Here is a 20677-nt window from a genome sequence, read left to right as displayed (position 1 = left end):
CACGCTGCATTAAAAGGTAGCCTATGAAGAATTAAATGTTGTTTGTACGTATTATTTCCAAAAGAAATTTATAAAAAAAAAATATTAAATGTGCGTAGAAAACGAAATATGATTTTCTGCAATTATTTTAGGTCGAGAACGTGCAAATCTATTAAGTAATCTTGATAAACGCCAGAATATTCAAGAAAATAAACGTAGACAACGTGATGGAATATTATTGGCAATTTCTCGCCTGTGATTTAAATCAATTCAATGATGGAGAAATAGTAAAGAGGTTTATGATTAAAGCTGCCGAATTAATTTGCCAAATTGAATAAAAGTTTTCGAGTCTCTCGCGTTAACCAAGCGCTTTCCTAATAACTCGCCACTGACCGCCTGAGAGATTACGATAAGGTGACGCAGGTCACAGCAGTTTATATTTCCCATCCTACTACGCAGTCTCCTCTCCTAGTAAACAAACTATTTCAAATCGAGTGCCTCACGTAACCGAAAATTGTGCCCATGTATGGGTTACACCCTTATTCCGGGGATGTCTTCTTAGACACGAATTTAATTTTTATATCGAAGTTTAATGTAAAATATTCAGATTGAAATATTTGTATTATTAGTAAATATTAAGTAATATACATTTTCATGATGTTGATATTATGCATGTATTTTCTTTCTTTGATGGTAAAAAGTAAAACTAAAGTGTTTATATAATTGGTTTTTACCTTAAAGTTATGCTTATCTTTCAGCTGGGCTTATTGTTTGTGAATAAATTTTGTGGATAATTTTACAATATCATTTTCATTTGAACTTACGACAAAATAAAATTGTTCGGAAGAAAGTCTGAAATATTCCTTAAAATTGGTGGGTTAATTAAATGACTTAATTTTCAAGATGTCTTAATATCAGTGAATTAAAAGACCCCTCTCTATATCTATTTCTAAACATGACATTAACTGCCTGTACTTTAAAGATTCGTACTTGTTTTTCAAGGCAAAACTTATATTAGAACGTTATCATATTGTCATCCACATATATTATCAGCTGATCAGACATGGTCAACTATATAAAACAATTTACTATCCATCTACGGAGTTCGCCAGTAAAGAAACCACTCTCTGACGATGACCGCTGGCGATTTCAAACGTCGGCGATGTTCGTTCGACGAAGATCGTCGTAGCGAAACCGTAGCTTAACTTCGTCTGACGCAGCGGAAGTTTGAGAGCTAGTGTACCCACCTTCTCGCTGCTCGATAGTTGAGGGGAAATCCCGAGAGGGGAATGTGCGGTGCGAGGAGACCTTGTGATGCGGTCGGCACGAAGTTCTTTTCATTGTCTGCAGGGTTAGTGGTTGTTGTAGGAAAGTGTGTGTCTGTGAAACTAGTTAGTTGACTTTGGTTTGGAATGGATTAGACTTGAAATCATTCTAGAGTTGTTATTTTGATGCATGGTGGATGAGTTGCTGAGTGTGCTTCGTAAAAAAGATTCAGGTAAAGTTACTTTACTTTCAATCTATCATTCTACCATATTGAATATCTGTTACACTTCGTGGCTAGTAACGACATTTTAGTTCGCAACATGCAGCGTTTAATGTATCTCACTTGCACATAAGTTTGTCATGGAGGTTTTTCTTTTGTTACAAAACAATTAGGTGAAAGTTACTTATGAACTATAATAGTAGGGCTGGCTAACCTACTGTCTCATATTTTCCGGGAACTTCCGTATTAGAGCTACCGGTAATATTTTTGGATCCTCCGGGCTCCCGTATTCTTCTTTATCGATCATTATAGCCGATTTTTAAATGTAGATCTAATAATAATACCTGCAAAATATAGTTGGATATAAACTGGTATTAATATAATAAATTATGTAGATTAACTATCTCAGTTTATTTCGAGAAAAAAAGGTATGAAAAATAGGTTATATGTGCTAATTTCTGTGTGGAACAGATTTGTTATGTCTCCGCATTTGTGTTAATATAATATATTTGAACATATGGCTTGAGGAAAGGTAATTTATTTAAATTAATTTATTTTTTCTAAGTTGTGTATATGGAGTTGTTCCACTTTGCACTGCAGTGGCGTTGACGTCATCATTTGGATGTAACGAGGTAGGTAAAATTAGAAGGGGCCGTTAGGTTAGCTTAGGTCAGGTTAGGTTAGCTTAAGTCAAGTTAGGTTAGGTTAGTGTAGGTGAGCTAGGTTAGCATAGATTTGCTTATTTTATGTTTTTTTTATATTATTTTATCTAGAGTGGCATATATTTGAAGTTCGTACAGCGAAATTATAAATATTTCAACAAATAATTCGTGTCATAGGTCTAATATTGTAGGCCTATAAGCCTACTTGAAATTTGGTTTGGAGTGAAAATACGTATTTTCGGGAAACATATTTATATGTATTTTAAAATTCGAGAGAAAATTTCATTTTTTTTTTTTTTTTTTTTTTTTTTTTTTTTTTTTTGTGCCAGGAATAGGCGAGGTAGTTAATGTAAATATCTTAATATCGATAGTTTAGTAGGTACCAATCAATACATTTTGTTTCAGTAATTCTGTAATCTTTCGTGTAACTGTATGCACATTATGGTTGTAAAGTTTTTTCTCCCCAGTTTGCATAACAACTTAATAGTACATTATGCAACGAGCCTATAATGGTAGTAATTAAGACGCAAGTATGATTGTTTATGAAACGAGCGCAAGCGAGTTTCATAATTTTCATACGAGCGTCTTAATTACCATTATAGGCAAATTTCATACGACTTTTTATGCTCGACCATATTTCAAACTTGAAATTATTTAAAATTAGGTCTTCTTATGGTTATGTGCGAACTGACCTGAATTGTGAGATGTGCGCAGACGCGAAAGTATTGATTTTTTCCGAGGCCGAATGTCATTGACCTTGGCAGAGAATAAGATGAAGATTACTCTGATATAACCTGGAAATTGATTTAGAATTGAAAAACGAGATGACAAATTGAATTTATTTGAATATTATTTACAATTAACGCTAATTATTATAGTAACAGAACATAACCTTCTGCGACAGTATTGGATTTCCAGCCTCCGTGACTTTTCGCTAATTGTCTTTCGATTGCATATCCGAGAATAATCGATATAACGGTACAAAGCTGACTTGTCATTGGCTGAACACCAGAACACCTGAATTTTAATGACATGCATTAAAGGACTGCTACCAGGTGTATAATTACTACATTTCGGCATGGTCGAGCATAAAAATTATATTATTGTAGCCTACTCAATATTATGACTGCGTAAATCGTATTTCTGTTACAATTAAAATTACAGACTTATATTATAAATACTGTATACACCATTCCGTCAATGAATCATGGATTCACATCCGAAACAATTGCGCTAAAATTTGTTGTGAGCAAGTCTCCCATATTTTTTGTGATGAGAAGTTGGTCACCCTATGAACTAGCCACTAGAGGAAATTGCTGAAATACTTTGAAAATGACCAGTATTTATAGTATTGTATTTAATAGTGGAAATTGGATGTGATCACTGGGAGAGCTATATGTTAGCCGGCCCGAAATATATACCTTACTAATACCCATGATCTAGGCTAATACTAAATTCGTCGTGCGTGAATGAAAAACACAGTTATATTTTCTGAATGTGACGTAATGTGTAGGAGGGAATTAAGGGGTTTTCAGTGTCGCCTAAACCTCTCACATAATACTATAGGATACACCTAATCGAACCTAATCTAACCTCTCACATAATACTACACACTTAACCAAATCTAACCTAATCTGTTATATAATACCTACACACTCACACCTGTAGAAGAAGTGGAACGTGATGACGGGCATCTTTGCCTCCACTGCTCATAATTACATTTAGTTCGGTAAGTGTGTGTTTTGTGCATTAATCAGTGTGTTAATGTAGTGATAATTCCATATAATATAGAATGCAATAAAAATTGAGATGTGTTTTGTCTGTGATAAAAGTGTTCAAAAATGGTTTACAACATCACATTGGCAGTGATAAGAGTGAGCAATATTCGTTTACATTGGCTGGTGGATGCTCTACCTTGAATAACAATTAGAACATGATATCGGGAGTAGTTCAGGCGATAGTGCGTTTGCTTGCTGATCAGAAGTTGCGCTCGGGTGTGAGTTCGATTCCCGCTTGGGCTGATTATCTGATTGGTTTCTTCCGAGATTTTCCTCAACTGTATGACGAATGTCAGGTAATCAATGGCGAATCCTCGGCATCATCTCGCCAAATAGCCTACCATCTCGCTATCACCAATTTTATCAACGCTAAATAACCCAGTAGTTAATACATCATTGTTAAATAATCAAGTTAAAACATATAGGCCTGTCACCGTTTTTTCGCCGCATAATGCACAAAACAGTGATAACCGAGCGAAATGGCTCAGTGGTAACGCACATTTCTATGCAAGCCAAGAACCGTAAAAAACAATATATCGTCACTGATTGATTTGAGAATGGTTGAAAGTCAAAGTCAATATACGCTATAAAATATAGTCTCGAAAATATTTCATTATAACTAACGTTTTTACACATATGTCAATTTAAAATCAGTACATCGTAATTAACCATTATGCTAAATTAAAAGAAACCTAATGTATCTATGCTGGTACACTAATGTGTACTGGTACTTGATATTTTCTGTTCACCACTTCATTGTGATAACACGCATCAATGCCCAATATCTATCTATCTATCTATCTATCTATCTATCTATCTATCTATCTATCTATCTATCTATCTATCTATCTATCTATCTATCTATCTATCTATCTATCTATCTATCTATCTATCTATCTACCTATCTATCTACCTACCTACCTACCTACCTACCTACCTACCTACCTAGCAACAACAAACACAACATGGCAAACAGGCACAACACTACAAGTGTAGCGCCGCACCCGTGCGAGATAGGACAACATTGCTAATGAAAAATCGTTTTGGTACCTTCTGTCTACCATATTGTTCTGTAACATAAGTTCTGAATCAACCTGTATAACTAAACCTAAATAAAATAAAGTTTCGTAATTGTCGGAGGTCATAGTTTGTTCGCACGCATTCTCTGTTTACCAATGCACCCGTGGCATAGAACAACAAAGCTCTGTGGTGTATAATTCGAGCCATATTTATTTTCTTTTGTAAAGAGCAAGGGCCAACAATGGCCTGGTATTTGTAGCATTAAATTCCTGGAAAAGTTAAAGACAGACCCGAGGAACTGGATTGTGCCTGGGCTGTCATTAATAGGTTGTGATTTGATTGAGAATAAAATGCACACACACAGAGGAGAATTATTATAAACGAACTAGGAAGAACATCCATTAAAGGTGCTGTGATTGGCTGTATGAGACATTTTCTCAAAACATTTTCTATTTAGAGCCAGGGAACATACTAGTGTTTTTATTTCCTCTCTGCATTTTAGTAGACTGACGTAAGCCATGGTAGATGGCATTAGCAGCTGTTGTTGGATTACTTACAGGGTCAGCGTTGCCAATTCAGCGGTTTTCCCCCTAGATCTGGCGTTTTTAAGTGTTAGTTTAGAGGGTAAAATTTATTAAATTTGTATTGCTTATATAGAGATGTAGGGGGTATTTTTTTGCACTCACAGCGGCAATCCCGTTTTAACAATTTAGCGGTTTCTGCACACTGTTTCATAGCGAGTTTTTAAGAATCGAATTGGCGACACTGTACAGGATCACTGTTGGATTATGGATAAGCACTGAGGCATTTGCTTACGAGATACTACCTAATTACATACATTCTATTTTACGGAGAGAGAATATGGTTCCCTTTTGAACAGTAACAAAACGTCGAATTTAAAATTGTTGCCAGTGGTCGGTCTATCGGGAACTTTTATGTCTGGCACTCGATTCAGCTGAGGCATCAGGCAGTGTGCTGGCTCTGTTGTCGGAGGTCCCCTGTGAAGAAAGGTTGTGTTACGAGTGTGTAGACTTGTGCGATGCAAGTGGCGTCATTTTGGTAAGATGGGGTTAGTATCCTTCACTTCTGCATGTATAACACGGTCACGTTTCCGAACAGGGGCAGCGGCATTTCCCCTGAGGTTAGAGCCCAGTTTCGGTGTGTGTTTATTAATCGGGGGGGGGGGGGGAAGAAATGTCATATAAACATGCGTCCTATTCTCAATATTTTCTAGCCCCAAATTTTCGATTAATACACACACACACACACACCTAAACTGGGCTCTAACCTTAGAGGAGATACCGCTGCCCCTGTTCGGAAGCGCGCCCCTCCCTCAAATCCATTTTACTATTATCCTCCCATCTACGGCTCGGTCTCCCCAAAGGTCTTTTTTCCCCCTCCGGCCTCCCAACTAACACACTATATGCGTTTCTGGATTCGCCCATACGTTCTACATTCCATGCCCTGCCCATTCCATCTGGATTTTATGTTCCTAATTATGTCAGGTGACGAATACAATATTATAACTTTCTCCATTCTCCTGTAACTTCATCCCTCTTAGGCCCAAATGTTTTCCTAAGTACCCTATTCTGAATCACCCTTAACCTCTAGTTCTCTCTCAAAGTGAAAGTCTCAAGATTCACAACCATACATAAAAGCCGGTAAAATAACCATTTTATAAATTATAATTTTGAGCCTTTTTGGGAGCAGATTGGATGACAAAAGCTTCTCAACCGAATAATAACAGGCATTTCCCATACTGATTTTATTCTTTTACAAATAAATAATCCTATTCCTAATTGATGATTGTTGTTTCTTCCTCATCGTACAACAGTAATCTCCTATTTGTGATATGCCATCCCATCTAACCTAACCTCCTGTACTCCCACAAAGTCTATTCTTTACCTATATAATTGTTTTACTACTGATGTTACCCCTGCTGTTCTATAAAAAAACTCGTGATATTCGAAGTACCAAATCTCATAACCTTATTCCTTTGCCATACCATAGAATCTGTCCTATCCTGAGGCTTATGTTGAGGTTTCATAACAAGCTGTTTTTTATATTGTGATGGGTTGTTAGCCCTTCGCCCAGCCCCCAAGCTGGAGGATCATCCCTTATCGGCTGTCTGTGACTACTTATTCAATCAATTCGCAGTTACCCTCAAATGTATGGGGGCTGTCTCCTCTGTCCGCAACCTGAAGAACAACAACCTTTACTATTTTAATTTTCTCGTGTCTCGCTCCAGTTGAAAATGGCAAATCACTTTAACACCACAAATGTGAAAGATGAATGCAATGCAATTTAGAAATGAATTGGACAAGTTTCCGCATTATAGAAAATTAGTAAAATCTCAAATTGTATTACGAACCTGTATAATAAAATTATCACTATTACAGACATATAGTGAACCCCCACAACTGGCGAACATAGGTAATGCACTTTTGTTATTACTGTATATTGTCACTGCACCTCCAAAATCCGCTATATGCATTTAAACAGATTTTTCAGGAGAAAGAGAAAAGCATATCACTTTTAATCCCCTTGATTTTCAAAGCTACTTTCGGTATAATTTCATTACTTATCATGCAGGTAATTAATGCACATAGCGGATTTTGGAGATGCAGCAATGATGTGTCCCCCCCCCCCCACCTTGCATTGGTAAACCCCTCACACTATTTCGTTGATTTCGTTTCCTGTTATCTTCGTCTTCATTTTCAATGTATCATTTCCTTTCAACCACTCATTATTTTATCTTTCTGTTTAAGCGTGTCATAAATTTGTGTTTTGCCACACTTAAACAGCATCATTATTTCCCATACCGAGAGCTTGTCTTTTTCCCTTTTATGGTTTTGATCTTTTCATTCAGTGATAGTCTCACATATTATGATTTCGCCATGATCTTCAGTGTCATAGCCCAAGAATTTAAGTTGGGAGGGGGGCAAGTTTTTGGGAACATCAGTTGGAAAATTTGCTTGTAACTCACATGTAACATATTTAAATGACATTCATAATTGAGACACTGGGTGCAATAACAGCTTAACTCTACTTAAGTCGTTATTCTGGCGATGACATTTTCATAATCTTCATGTCTTCTCTATTGACTGTAAAAATTGTATTTCATTTCGTTGACTCTAAGTGGCTGGAGAATTCATTATGTGAATTGCTGTGCTACTTCAATAGGTTCAAAATTCGCAATACAAAAATAAGTTATTATGTTGAGGGTCTTTGGCAAAATAATGTACTTGCAATACTGTTTTCCAGCCATTCACTTTTCAGTAAGACGTAATATACCACCAAAGAAGAGCTTAATCTAAAAAACCCCTCGTCCTGGCTTAAAATTATCAAAGAAAAATTATATTATTTCGTTATTGAAATCAGAAAATGTATGTTCTCTTCAAAATATTTCGGATTCTGAAACAGTGCTGGATGGAAATCATCCTGAAAGTAAAATTATTGAACTTGAATAGAATATTTGACACTATAGTAGAGGAGTTTTCATCTGTATCATAGTTTCAGAACTGATTTTCTTAATACATCTTCAATTTTTCTTATTAGAAATTTAAAACGAATGTTATTTTGTATCTACAGTACATATTTCCGTAAAAAATGTAAAGGTTTATTGGCTAAAAGTTCTTATTGTGTATTATTTTGATAAAAGCCTTAAAGTGCTATTCAACATCATCAATAGCTCTACAACTCATTGCTGAGTCTTGGCTTCCTGAAGGACTCGTCTCCAGCCATCGCGATCCAAAGCTACCATCCTCCAATTTCTCACTCCAAGAGCTCTGGCATCACCATCCACTCCAATCCATCTCGATCTCGGCCTTCCTTTCCTTCTTGTCCCATCCGGCTGTGGTAGCATCACTCTCTTTGGGATCTCTGCCTCTTCCTTCCTTATCAGGTGTCCTCCCCATCTTAGCCTGGTTAACATTATGTATTTAGAGACTTCCACATCTTCATAAAGAGAATACAATTCTTGGTTATACCTTTTCCTCCATACACCCCTCTCACACACACTGCGCATTATTTTTCTTTCAAAACATTGGAGAATTTGTTCATTATTTTTGTTCATAGTCCACGTTTCACAGGCATACAGTAGTACTGGTCTTATGAGGGTCTTATATGACGAGACTTTCACAGATCTTGATAATATGTTACTCTTCATATGTTGAATCAGACCAAAATAACATCTATTGGCCATCTTGACCCATTGTTTGATTTCTTGCGTAACATCATTGTTCATTCTTAAAGTGCTATTACTTCTTATTATTCATTCAATAAAGTTCGTGTATGTTAGTGAAATAACAATTTTCTGCTGGTTTTAATGCCTAGGTACTCTAATTTAAGAAATCTCAGACTTTCTATGCAATAAAGTTTTACATCGTTTACAGATGTTTAAAAATGGTTGTGTTTAAATTATAACTGATACTGGATTTGAATAATTTATACAGTCTAAAATATTATACAAAACGAATGATGCGAGTATATGTAGCCTACTAATAAAATTTCTACATTGTTCTGAAACTTAGACGTTTTTCTAAAATATGGGTTTTCAACTTAAGCTGTTACTGCACCCAACGCCTCAATTATTGTTTAATACTGAGAAATTTAAAATCAGTTTACACTTCCCAAAGCAAAATCCATTCTCTGTTGTTGCAGAGTGAATGAACAGACTCCGACCCTAAATAAACCTAGTTATTATGCTGAAAACGATAGCTTCATAATCGCTTCGAAAATCATCGGTCAGTTTAAAACAACCTGTCAGCAGAAATGTAAATGATTTACTCAATATTGGCCATAGTCACTAGAAACCAACAATACCAGCATTTTTTCTTCAGAATTTTGCTCGCTATGTCAGTGGTCGATTGTTTCTTCATGATTTAAATCTAATATAATTTTTAAATACTTCAGCCTGGTGAGCCCTACATCTGCCCTACACTTGCTAAAATTAATAATATTGAACACCAATGTTTTTACAGCAAAGCTAGATTCTTTGGTTTTAAGCGAGCATGCTTTATTTCTGACACATTTAATATATGTGTATTGACAGCCATTTTCATCCCATTGTTGCTTCATTTTGTTTGTGTCATGTTGGCTTTCCTGAACAGTGATATCGAAATATTATCTGCAAGTTTTCCTATATATTCATAATGAATAAGCATACTTGTTATTCCAGTGCATAACAGTTAATTTATCAGTGAGACCTTGGTGCGACTATTGATTTATTTTTTTCTTTCTTTTCCAGATAACTGGTTGTATATTTCCATGGTCTGGACTTAATTTAGAGTGAGCTCAAAGTTTGCATCATTTTCCATTCATTATGGAGGACTCATTAACAAATGCAGTTACAAGAGCCCTTTTACGTAATACTGGGCAAAATCCACCATCAAGAGGTCTGGAAAGGGCAATGGTAACAGCGTATGACCGTCCACGTATCTCACAAGTTCAAAATCGAGGTCCACCATCAAGAGGTGTGGGATCATCAAGAGGTGTGGGACCATCAAGAGGTGTGGGACCATCAAGAGGTGTGGGAAAGGCAATGATAACAATGTATGACCGTCCACGTATCTCACAAGTTCACTTTGGAAATCCGTCCTCAGAGACACGTAAAGTAAACCAGGGTGCAATTCCAAAAGCACCTGGTTCTAACTCTGTGCAGTCAAATGGTATAAAACATAGACCAAACCACAGTAGAACAAATGAAGGTAGATTCCGAAGTGGTAGCACATCTGGGACTAATTCTAGACAATCTAGTCCAAACAGAAATGGTAGAAGAGGTCAGAGACATCCAAGATTTCAAAGTCTGGACAGAGGATCTAATTATCAGAATCGTGGATCTACAGACAAGGAAAACATAAATAAAGAATTCGCCAGAGTTCCTCATAACCTTCAGTGGATGATTGATTTATCTGAACTAAATGGTTTGGAAATTGTTACAAAATTGGCAAACAGTCATAGTGGATTTCACAGTGTGATAAAAGGTGTTGATCGATTGAAAGAAAAACCAGATCTCATGGTTTTAGTTATGAAGTTACTAGCAAAAATTTGCGATGCTGATTTCAATGAAAATAAGAGGAAAATATTCATTGAAGCATGTGACACAGAATTTCTGGATCAGCTTGGAAGTTTCTTAACTGGTATCCCAACAAAAGAATACAAGAACAAAGCATTTAATGTCGATGAATTTCTTCTGAATGTTCTTACCTTTACTAAAGGTGTCATGGTCTTGGTACCCATTACTGCTTCAGAAAGATTCAGGAAAGTTCTTATTTTTGTAGAGGTGGCTATGAAAGGCATGGAAAAATTGGGAAACTTGCCTATTAGAGAAGACATAAAAAGAATGTGTGAAAGTCTGCAAGCACAGCTGACTGAAACTTACGAAGAAACAAACCAAGATAAATCAAGAATAAGCAGTGAAGCAGAAATAAAATCCTATGAGGCACCACCAAATGATTTTCGCGAAATTAATTTGATCCCAACATCAGAAGACATTTTTTCAGAGAGGCCATTTGTGAGACCGAATTTAACTCGTGGAAGATACGAAAGTGTAGAGCATTATCTTGATATTCAGTTTCGGCTTCTGCATGAAGATTTCTTACGTCCTATGAGAGAAGGAATTCGTGACTATGTTAAGAAAAATGCGTCAGAAAACCTACACAGAAGAAAACCAATTACAAATGTGAGGTTATATAGGAAAGTAATGTTCTTGAGTCCAAGAGTAGTAAGTGACAGAATTGGTATTGTTGTTGACATTGATCCTGATAAGCGTTTGAAAAAAATGCAATGGAGGAACTCTAAAAGATTTATGTATGGATCTTTGTTGTGCTTCACTCAAGATAACTTCAGGTAAAATGAAATTGGATAATTTTTAGGTCTAAGTAGTTAACTTTTCTTTTAAGTAAAGGATTTCCAAGAGTAAGAGGTAAATTTAATTGTTCATATTGTCTTAATTTTAAATACAATCTTAAAAATTCTGGCACTGGCTATTAGTTATTATATAATAAATGGGATTTTTTGCATCACTATGATAACGAGTTTTGTTTCTGATCGTTCCGGTGGTCGTGTTATCGGTAGGCACTTTCCTGTAACTTGGCCTGCAAGATCACCAGATGTTAACCTAGCATGGGTTATTGGTTGTGGAGCTATCTGAAGGAAAGTGCATTCTTGAACAGACCTACAGCAATTGATGAGTTGAACGACCCCGTCGTACACACTGTAGCAGATGTTTCAGAACATGAACTCAGAGCTGCTGTATATAGCATTGAAGAGAGGCCATTACTTGTACAAGAACAAAATGGTGGACATATACGAAATCTACGATGAAGCTACGGCAATGGGCGGTGATACAAAAATTCCAGTTCTTTTGGAATATGCCAGTGCCAGAATTTGTAACATTGCATATAAAATGAAAATATGAACAAGTAAAGTTAACTTTTATTTTTTAAAAACTCTTAGTGGATAGTCTGAGCGTATGGCTGTTGTGTATAAGTGAAATAATTGAAGAAATGTCATTATAAATTACAAGGCCCTACTCTACAACTTTTGAATCAATCAATTTACAGAATACACGTAATATTTGGAGATATATTTTGGTTTTTAGAATATCTTTCCAACTCATATACTTAATTTTATAAAAAAAGATTACGCGAAAAAAATATTAATTAAATTTAAGTTAAAAACAAGGGTAGGACTAATTTAGGAACATTTTTCTCAGAAACTACTGGGGTTAGGAGGCTGAAATTTTCCATACTTCTATTTTATATGGTAGTGAAGAAGCATAGCCCACTTTCATACAGTTATCAAAATTATTATGGATTATACAGCCAGACAAGTACCAGTATGAAAAAATATAAAAGTTTCTAAAGTATTTTTTTAGGATGGAAAATATTTTTTTTATTATTATTATTATTATTATTATTATTATTATTATTATTATTATTATTATTAAATATCGGCGGAAAAGAACCCTAATTCACCAAGTGGTATGCTAGGGTTTTAGTTTTGTTATATGGTATACTAATTATCTATACTAATTTTTACACAGATATGGTGAAATATGTATCTACAGTCTTTTAAAGTTAAAGTTTAGCAAGTCTATAAATTGTCTGTAGCAACAAGGTTTTTTGATTTCTTCACATAGTGGAGTCCTGTATTGGGTGTTGCAGTCCAGATGTGTCTTTATTTGAAATCTCTTTGCTTCAATAATAGGACAGTCAAATAGAAGGTGTTTCACACTGTGAAGGTCTTCGCGGCAGGAGCATGTAGAGTCGATGTCTGCTGGAATGTTGAATCTGTCGAAGTAAGTTCCAAATTTCCCATGCCAAGAAAGAAACTGCGTTGTTACGAAAGTAGGTTTGAAATGATGGCTTTTGAGTCGGTCGTGGATTGTTGGGAAGTAGGTGTCTCTTGTTAGTGATCCAGTTGTGCATGTCGTCCATCTAGTATTCCAGTTTTGATGAGTCTGTTGTCGTATTTGTTTCTTGATATATGATATCGTTGTAAACTGTATGTCGGAGTTTCGTTGCTGGATGCTGCGGCTTTCGCTAGCTCATCAGCTCTTTCATTTCCTCTTACACCATTGTGTCCACGGACCCAAGTGAGGCATATGTGCTGTGCGTACTTTTGAAGTGATTCCCTTGCCTCTATCGCTAATGGGTGACGGTTGTACTTGTCACCGATGCAGTGAAGGGCAGCTTGGGAGTCACTAAATATACGTGATGAAAATGGCGGCAAATATATAGTCAACTGCATTGTAAATATGCTTGAATTTTTATGAACCTGTAGTGAAAATTATTTCTATGGAAAATGTTCCTAAAATACCGGTATTATTAACTTAAATTTAATATTTTTTAACTTAAAAAAAATTTATAAAATGACGTGTTTGAGGTAGAAAGATAATCTAAAAACCAAAATATACCTGCAAATATTATGTGTATGCTGTAAAAATTGTAAATTGATAGATTCAAAAGTTGAAGCATGCGCACACACCCACCCCGACACATGCGCACGCACACAGGCACAGACATTTTCAGTTTACAAGACATTAAACTAAATAGACTAACATAGATTATTTAGAAACAAGATAGGCCTGCACAGTGAGATTACATTAAACAAGTTTATCATCTGAGGTGATTTATTTGGAGTGTGATTGAATCTTTAAGTACCAAGAGACTTCATCTTAGTTATTCTGTACATTTATTATAATAAATGTACAATAGCTAGACCACTTAGAAAAGGCAGCTATGGCGGAAACCTAAATCATTTCCTTCTCCCACACTCGCTGCGTGTTCCCCTCTGTGCATTCCCCGACGTTGATCACCAATCAGAATCCGTGTCTTAACCTAAGTTGGCGATACTAGGCCGCTGTTATCGTGACTCTTATTGGATTGCGTTCTTTACTTCCGCTTCAACTGCACACTTCTGGTCAAAATATTTGTCCTCTATTTTCCGCACATGCTCACATAATTTAATCTATTTTTCGGGGGAATATTCATCAATGAGTTTATGATCTAACAATATTTCTCACGTAAAGACATGCCAATACTCTGGTTACACACAGCACTATTACTAGTATTCATTTATTTATTTTATACTACCACTTCACTTCACTTTGGCGCAACTGTACTCCCTTCGAACTCAGCGTTCGCCATGAACAAGAACTGTGGGAGGGGAGGTTAGCGCATGCGCATTACAACTGCATTTACAAAGTGGTATCCCTATAAATGTACATTGTACTAGATTACTGCCAGTATATGTGTTTTCTTTTAATTCGTCCTGAGTGTCCCACAACATGGCCATAAAAACCGTCATATCCCACTGCCGCACCTTATACAAATGATCAGTTCATATAAGAATGAAACAATTTTTTTTAATTTAGCATTTTTTGTTGCTTTGGAATTCTGTACTTTCTTTTTTACTTTATGTCTTGATCATATAAGGCACAATCTTACATTTATGTGTGATGTTACTGTGTTCAATTTGCAGGAATATCATGTTTGCAACTGTTGTTGAAAGAGATGAAAAAGATTTGAGTCGTGGTAGAATTGTGGTTGAACTTTGTGTAGGATCTCAGGTTCGTGAAGACTTGTTCAGGAAAGAGTACGTCATGGCAGAGTCTGAAGTGTACTTCGAGCCATATTTTCAGGTACGTATGGAATACTTTCAAAATCCTTGAAACTTAACTGATAATTCTACATGAACGTCCCCCAGTCAATGAACAAGCTTATTCATACTCAACTGAGCAGTGAGAATAGTGCTAATCAAAAACATGGTGCTAAAAATTAATACTTACTTACAGCTTTTAAGGAACCCGGAGATTCATTGCCGCCCTCACATAAGCCCGCCATCAGTCCCTATCCTCAGCAAAATTAATCCAGTTCCTTCATATCCCACCTCCTTCAAATCCATTTTAATTTTATCCTCCCATCTACGTCTCAGTCTCCCCAAAGATCTTTTTCCTTCCGGCCTTTCTGGATTCATCCATATGTGCCACAAGCCCTACCCATCTCAAACGTCTGGATTTAATGTTCCTAATTATGTTAGGTGAGGAATACAATGTTTGCACTTCTGTATTGTGTAGGCTGACCAGACTCCCCGATTTCCAGAGACAGTCCCTCGGGAGCAAATGTCCCCGTTTTTGTCTGCGGAAATTAATTTTGTCCCTAGAAGCTTTGATTTTGTTTCAATAACATTTTACACGTAAATATTTAAGGATCGTGATGGAATTTCTGCGATTCAAGCACATTTCTGAATGCTTCTCAGTATCAGACAGAAGAACAATAAAGTAAACTTAAGTGCCAATTGTAGAGTTGAAAGGAACTAAGTACAATACATTCATTTATTTCTGTAATGACTTTAATGATGATACAGTAGAGCATCGATTATCCGAATACCAATCAACCAAAACATCGGTTAACCGAAAACATTCCAGTCGGCAAATTAAAATTTGCGTGCGTGCCATGTAGAAGTTTCGCTAGCACTGTTTGCGAGATTTGGCTACAAAAAAAAAAAAAAACCGAGTCTCAGCTCTGAAGCAAAAAAAAGAAATGGACTTCTTTTCCTAAACTGTAAGCCTATTTTAATGGCCATTTTGAATGTGTCAAACTAGGCTAGTCAGTTCTCTGTTTTATTTGAAAGACGTGTGATACAAAATATGTATGTACAGTTTTGTGTTTAATATCAGTGTTTCTTTGTTTCATACTGCTTCTATGACACTGGTACAGTTTGTTTTCGTAAATGATTGGTTATACGAAAAATCAGTTATCTGAACACCCCCATCCCCAATTGTTTTGGATAAACGATGCTCTACTGTAATAATATTTAATCTGTTTAGTATTATGCCCAGTTATTATTTCAGAGCTAGCAATTTAAATTTATATTTGCAAAAATAACAATAAAATAATCAGAAGTGCCAATCTGATACTTCCATGTAAAATTGAAAGGAACCAACTACAATACATTCATTTATTTCTCTAACTACAATAAAGTACAAAATTATAATTTATATTCAGTTTTTATCATCAGTGACCCTTTATTTATAAGTCTGAAAAATAAAATAAACGCAAACATAAAATATTTAACCTTCTGACACTTTTTTTTTTCAATTTACCGAAAACCACACAAGCTGTAGTTGGTTCCTTCCACGACTCACCAATTCAATTATTTTATTTTTTTTAAATTTGGAAGCCAGTCTGTGAATCCAGAATTGACTTTAATTCTATTTCTTTTCTTGACTTTGTTTAGGTTTTGAATGCTCTGAAGCAGATGAGAGAATGTACATTTCCTATGAAGCGCTACTTGGTTGACGCGATCATTGAAGGCCAGGCTCCTGCATATCTTGCGGATAATCCTGGAGCTAATTACGAAGTGGAACCTGGCTTCAATTTCCCAGTGCTCTCACTTGACTCATGGCCATCAGCTGAACAGCTAGGTTTGGATGATTCGCAGTATCGAGCCTTCAGATTTGCATTGACTAGGGAATTTGTTGTCATACAAGGTAAGAAATTTAGAAGTGTTGATAATCGCTATATGTAAACCATTAGGATACTTCTGTTGAAACCAAATCTTTACACCAAAAAGTAGTGTAATGAGATTAAAATTTTATCGAAAAATTGTCCTATTAAGAATTTTTTTTAGCTTATTGATTTTGTCAAGTTTTATTTATTGTACTAACATAACTGTAATATTTCTAAAAATTTTCCCCTTATGTAGCAATTTCTTCAGCGTAACAAATTCAGTTTTTTTTTTTTTTTTTTTTTTTTTAACTAAAGGTGGTTACGTGACATTCTCTCATATGAAGTCATTGTGTAGACCAATTTACAGACAGAATTAACAAAATAAGTTGATACTGATATAATAAAATTATGACTCACCTGTTAACCTGATTGGTAGATGAACTAATTATTGCTTTTCAAATAGCCACCATTTACACAACACATATTTGTTTTGTACTACACACAGGGACGTAATAAGAAACTAGGCAGCTACCTAGAGTAGCAAATTTGAGGGGATGGTTTTTGAACTACCATATTACTGTTAATTTTTTAAAATATTTTTTGTTAATTTTATTCATAACTGTTTAAAAGAGAACATGAACTTAAACGTACAATGCAAAGGATATGAATAACATTGGCAACAGTCACTTCAAATTTAATCAATGCGATCATAGCACTTTTTTTAATGTTTGCCCTCTCACCGTGAGAGTCTCACGTGATAAACTTAAAGAACTTACTGGTGTTATATTACGATATGTAAAGGTACGGTCACACGTCGCTACTTTTGCAGCGCTGCAGTACAAAAAACTGCGCAACTCTTGTACTGTGACGTGTGTACAACGGTGCAACCCGAAAAGTAGCGGCTGCCGAACCTGCTGCCTGTTACTTTTCCATGCTGTGCGCAACTTAAAAGTAGCGACATGTGAACAGGGTTCTCAGGGTTGCAGTCACAGCATTTTTGATATCGGTTTTGTTGAAACTTTTTCTGCGGTTGCAACCAGTGTTACCACCCAAATGTGCCAATGATACTTTTATTGTTTGAATATATTTTAATGTTAAATGTGATGAAAATAAATTATTTGTAACAGTTATTAAATACACAACACAGTCTAAGCATAATTGCTGACGATATAATTCATTTTTTAAATTTTCCGTAGCGTAGTTCCGAACAGGAGGGTTGCCAACATTGATTACGTGAATATACTGTTGGTTATCATTTAAGTATATAGGCGTTTTTAAAAGCTTTATAGTAAAAATAATGTCAATTTCTGAATATTAGATACGACAGAAAAGCAAATAATAGATAAGGAAGCTTTCGCATGAGTTTCTTAATAATGCGAACATAACCACAAAATGTATATTGAGAAGTCAACACACGAAGATGGAAACCTGCAACATGACTGCGGCTGCAAAAGTAGTGCCTTGTGTGTGAACAGACTCGCAACCTCCAGTTGCAACTTTTGCAGCACTCGGGTTGCGCAGCACGAAAAGTAGCATGCTACTTTTGGCTTACGTGTGAACACGACACTCAACTTTTGCAGCTGCAGTACAAAAGTTGCGCTGCAAAAGTAGTGATGTGTGACCGTACCTTTAGGAAGGCAAATCTTGTTGCTTGCAATCATAAGTTTTGCGATGGGAGATGCCGCTAACTCTTATCATAAGAGTAGCCAGCATCAACACTCAATAATGCCCATTCAGTCTTCAATTCAAAGAAAAACTCGCCAGCCATTGTAGCAGCTGAACGCTTGGCAATTCAGTTTAATTTGAAACAGTAAAGAGTGCAGTTGTTTTGTACCTAGGTGATTTATATTTTAATATTCATTATAATGAATGACAGTCGGAAAAAACTAAGTGGTTCTCAGTACCGGAAACACCTCTGATTGAGGTTCTGGCTGATATGTACATCTATTATCAGGCAGTACATCTCACTTGACGAAATGTTTCAAAGGAAGAACAATTGTTTGTATACATCTGAAGTCTGATTAGTGTAATATGTAGCTAGTCAGCAATGTATGCAATGGAGGGGTAAAGGAACTGGCCACCCTATTCCATTATCTCCTGGCCTAATTGCCTCATGAGTGATGTCTTGATGGTGTTACTTGTGGGGTCCAAACCTGTCTCCGGACAGTTGACTGAACAACAATACTAGAAACTCGCAAAAGACAGGGCAATAAAAAAAAGAGGAAATTGTGAGAAAGAGTGCAAAAATATATGTGCTATTTAAAAAGCAAACACAACCAGCTTGTTCCAGTTCGAATCCAGATACATCAGAGTGTAAGAATGTGGCAAACAGTACCGAAAATAGTGGAATGTGTGGTTTATCTGAGTCAGGCGTTTCCGATATTAGAAACAGTAATAATGACGCGTAATCAATTATTTCAGTTGATCCAATTGACGCATATGGGGCGAAGTAAGGGTCAGAAATATTGTTCTCTGCCTAGAGGCGCCAAGTAGCTAGATTCGCCCCTGATTACACAGTCACACAGAATCCTCTGATTGAGGTTCTGGCTAATATGTACATCTATTATCAGGCATGGATGTGTGGTGGTTGGCATTTGAGATAGTGGTGATAATGGCAGTCATTGATGGTTGTGGTGGTAGTGAGGATGGTGTTGTAATTACGATACACTCTAGGTCGTGGAATTGCTTGTTGAACACATGTCAGGTTGCGCAACTTCACCTTAACCCATGACATATAGTAAACATTGTAACTATGCTGTTGTAAAATTGAAAATTAATATGTAATGTATTTATTATTATTATTATTATTATTATTATTATTATTATTACTACTATTATTATTATTATTATTATTATTATTATTATTATTGTTGTTGTTGTTGTCAGTTATCAATATCATCATTGCTATCTCTGTTTTCTTTGAGCGTATTCCGAATCTCACTGGTGAGCAATCCGATGGCATCACGGTGTTCCGAATTCCACCGATGACGTCATTGATGCTCCACCGGTGTCGCACCGGTGCCATCAACTTGCAGAGGTGGTGTCAGTCTCAATCAGCCGCCATCATTGAATCTGATTGGTTCTTGTATAGGGCGGGAATTAGCAGACGAATGACATCGTGCACTGTTGTGTCATGGCGGTGTGTTCTGCTTTAGTTCTGCTGTATTGTTTGTAATGAGCACAACGTAAAAACAATATGTTAATGGCTTATGAGCGAACATGTCAACGGACTAGTTATTACTACCGGTTCAAGAAATAAGTTGTTTATGATCTCTTTTATTTGAACGAGCTGGCAGTACGGAAATTTCGCAAAATTTTGCTAGCATAGCACAGATATCCACTTAACACAGTCGCCATGACAGCATCGATCCTTCCAGCAGTTTTGTTCCTTATTTCGTTCCAACGTGATGTCATTGATGCCACCGGACCGGTGAGATTCGGAATACGCTGTTTCTTTTTGTTGTATTAGCTCGATGAGAGCTCTATAATGTACTTTTGACTCTGTTGACCCTCTATAGGGCTTTAACTTAATTTGTATCATTTTTATCAGTGTTTGTATTTATTTGTATTTATATGTGCTATCTGGTAGGATGGAAGAGAAGGCCTTATGGCCTTAATCCTGTCAGATTAAATAAATTATTATTATTATTATTATTATTATTATTATTATTATTATGTGAGGGCGGCAATGAACCTTCGGGTTCCTTAAAAGCCATTTGTAAGTAAGTAAGTATTATTATTATTATTATTATTTTTTAAATGCTATAATGTAGGTTTTGTAAAATTATCTTCATG

At 35.9% G+C, this 20677-nt stretch overlaps 1 protein-coding gene across 2 annotated transcripts in view; it reads left to right on the top strand.

The window, feature by feature from the left end:
- Window positions 1–1336: 1336 nt before the first annotated feature.
- LOC138693065 (NFX1-type zinc finger-containing protein 1-like) overlaps window positions 1337–20677 on the top strand; it is a 129432-nt gene continuing 110091 nt past the window's right edge. For both annotated transcript variants that reach the window (XM_069816638.1, XM_069816647.1), the window contains exons 1-4: window positions 1337–1477; window positions 10174–11774; window positions 14913–15072; window positions 16671–16923. In XM_069816638.1, the coding sequence (XP_069672739.1) occupies window positions 10249–11774; window positions 14913–15072; window positions 16671–16923 (1939 nt within the window). In that variant the 5' untranslated portion in view covers window positions 1337–1477; window positions 10174–10248. The remainder of the gene's footprint in view (window positions 1478–10173; window positions 11775–14912; window positions 15073–16670; window positions 16924–20677) is intronic.

Source organism: Periplaneta americana, chromosome 2, assembly GCF_040183065.1.
Source record: "Periplaneta americana isolate PAMFEO1 chromosome 2, P.americana_PAMFEO1_priV1, whole genome shotgun sequence".
Taxonomy (NCBI): Eukaryota; Metazoa; Arthropoda; class Insecta; order Blattodea; family Blattidae; genus Periplaneta; species Periplaneta americana.
The sequence above is the reverse complement of the archived record's forward strand: the minus strand, read 5'-3'. Positions and strand labels throughout refer to the sequence as shown.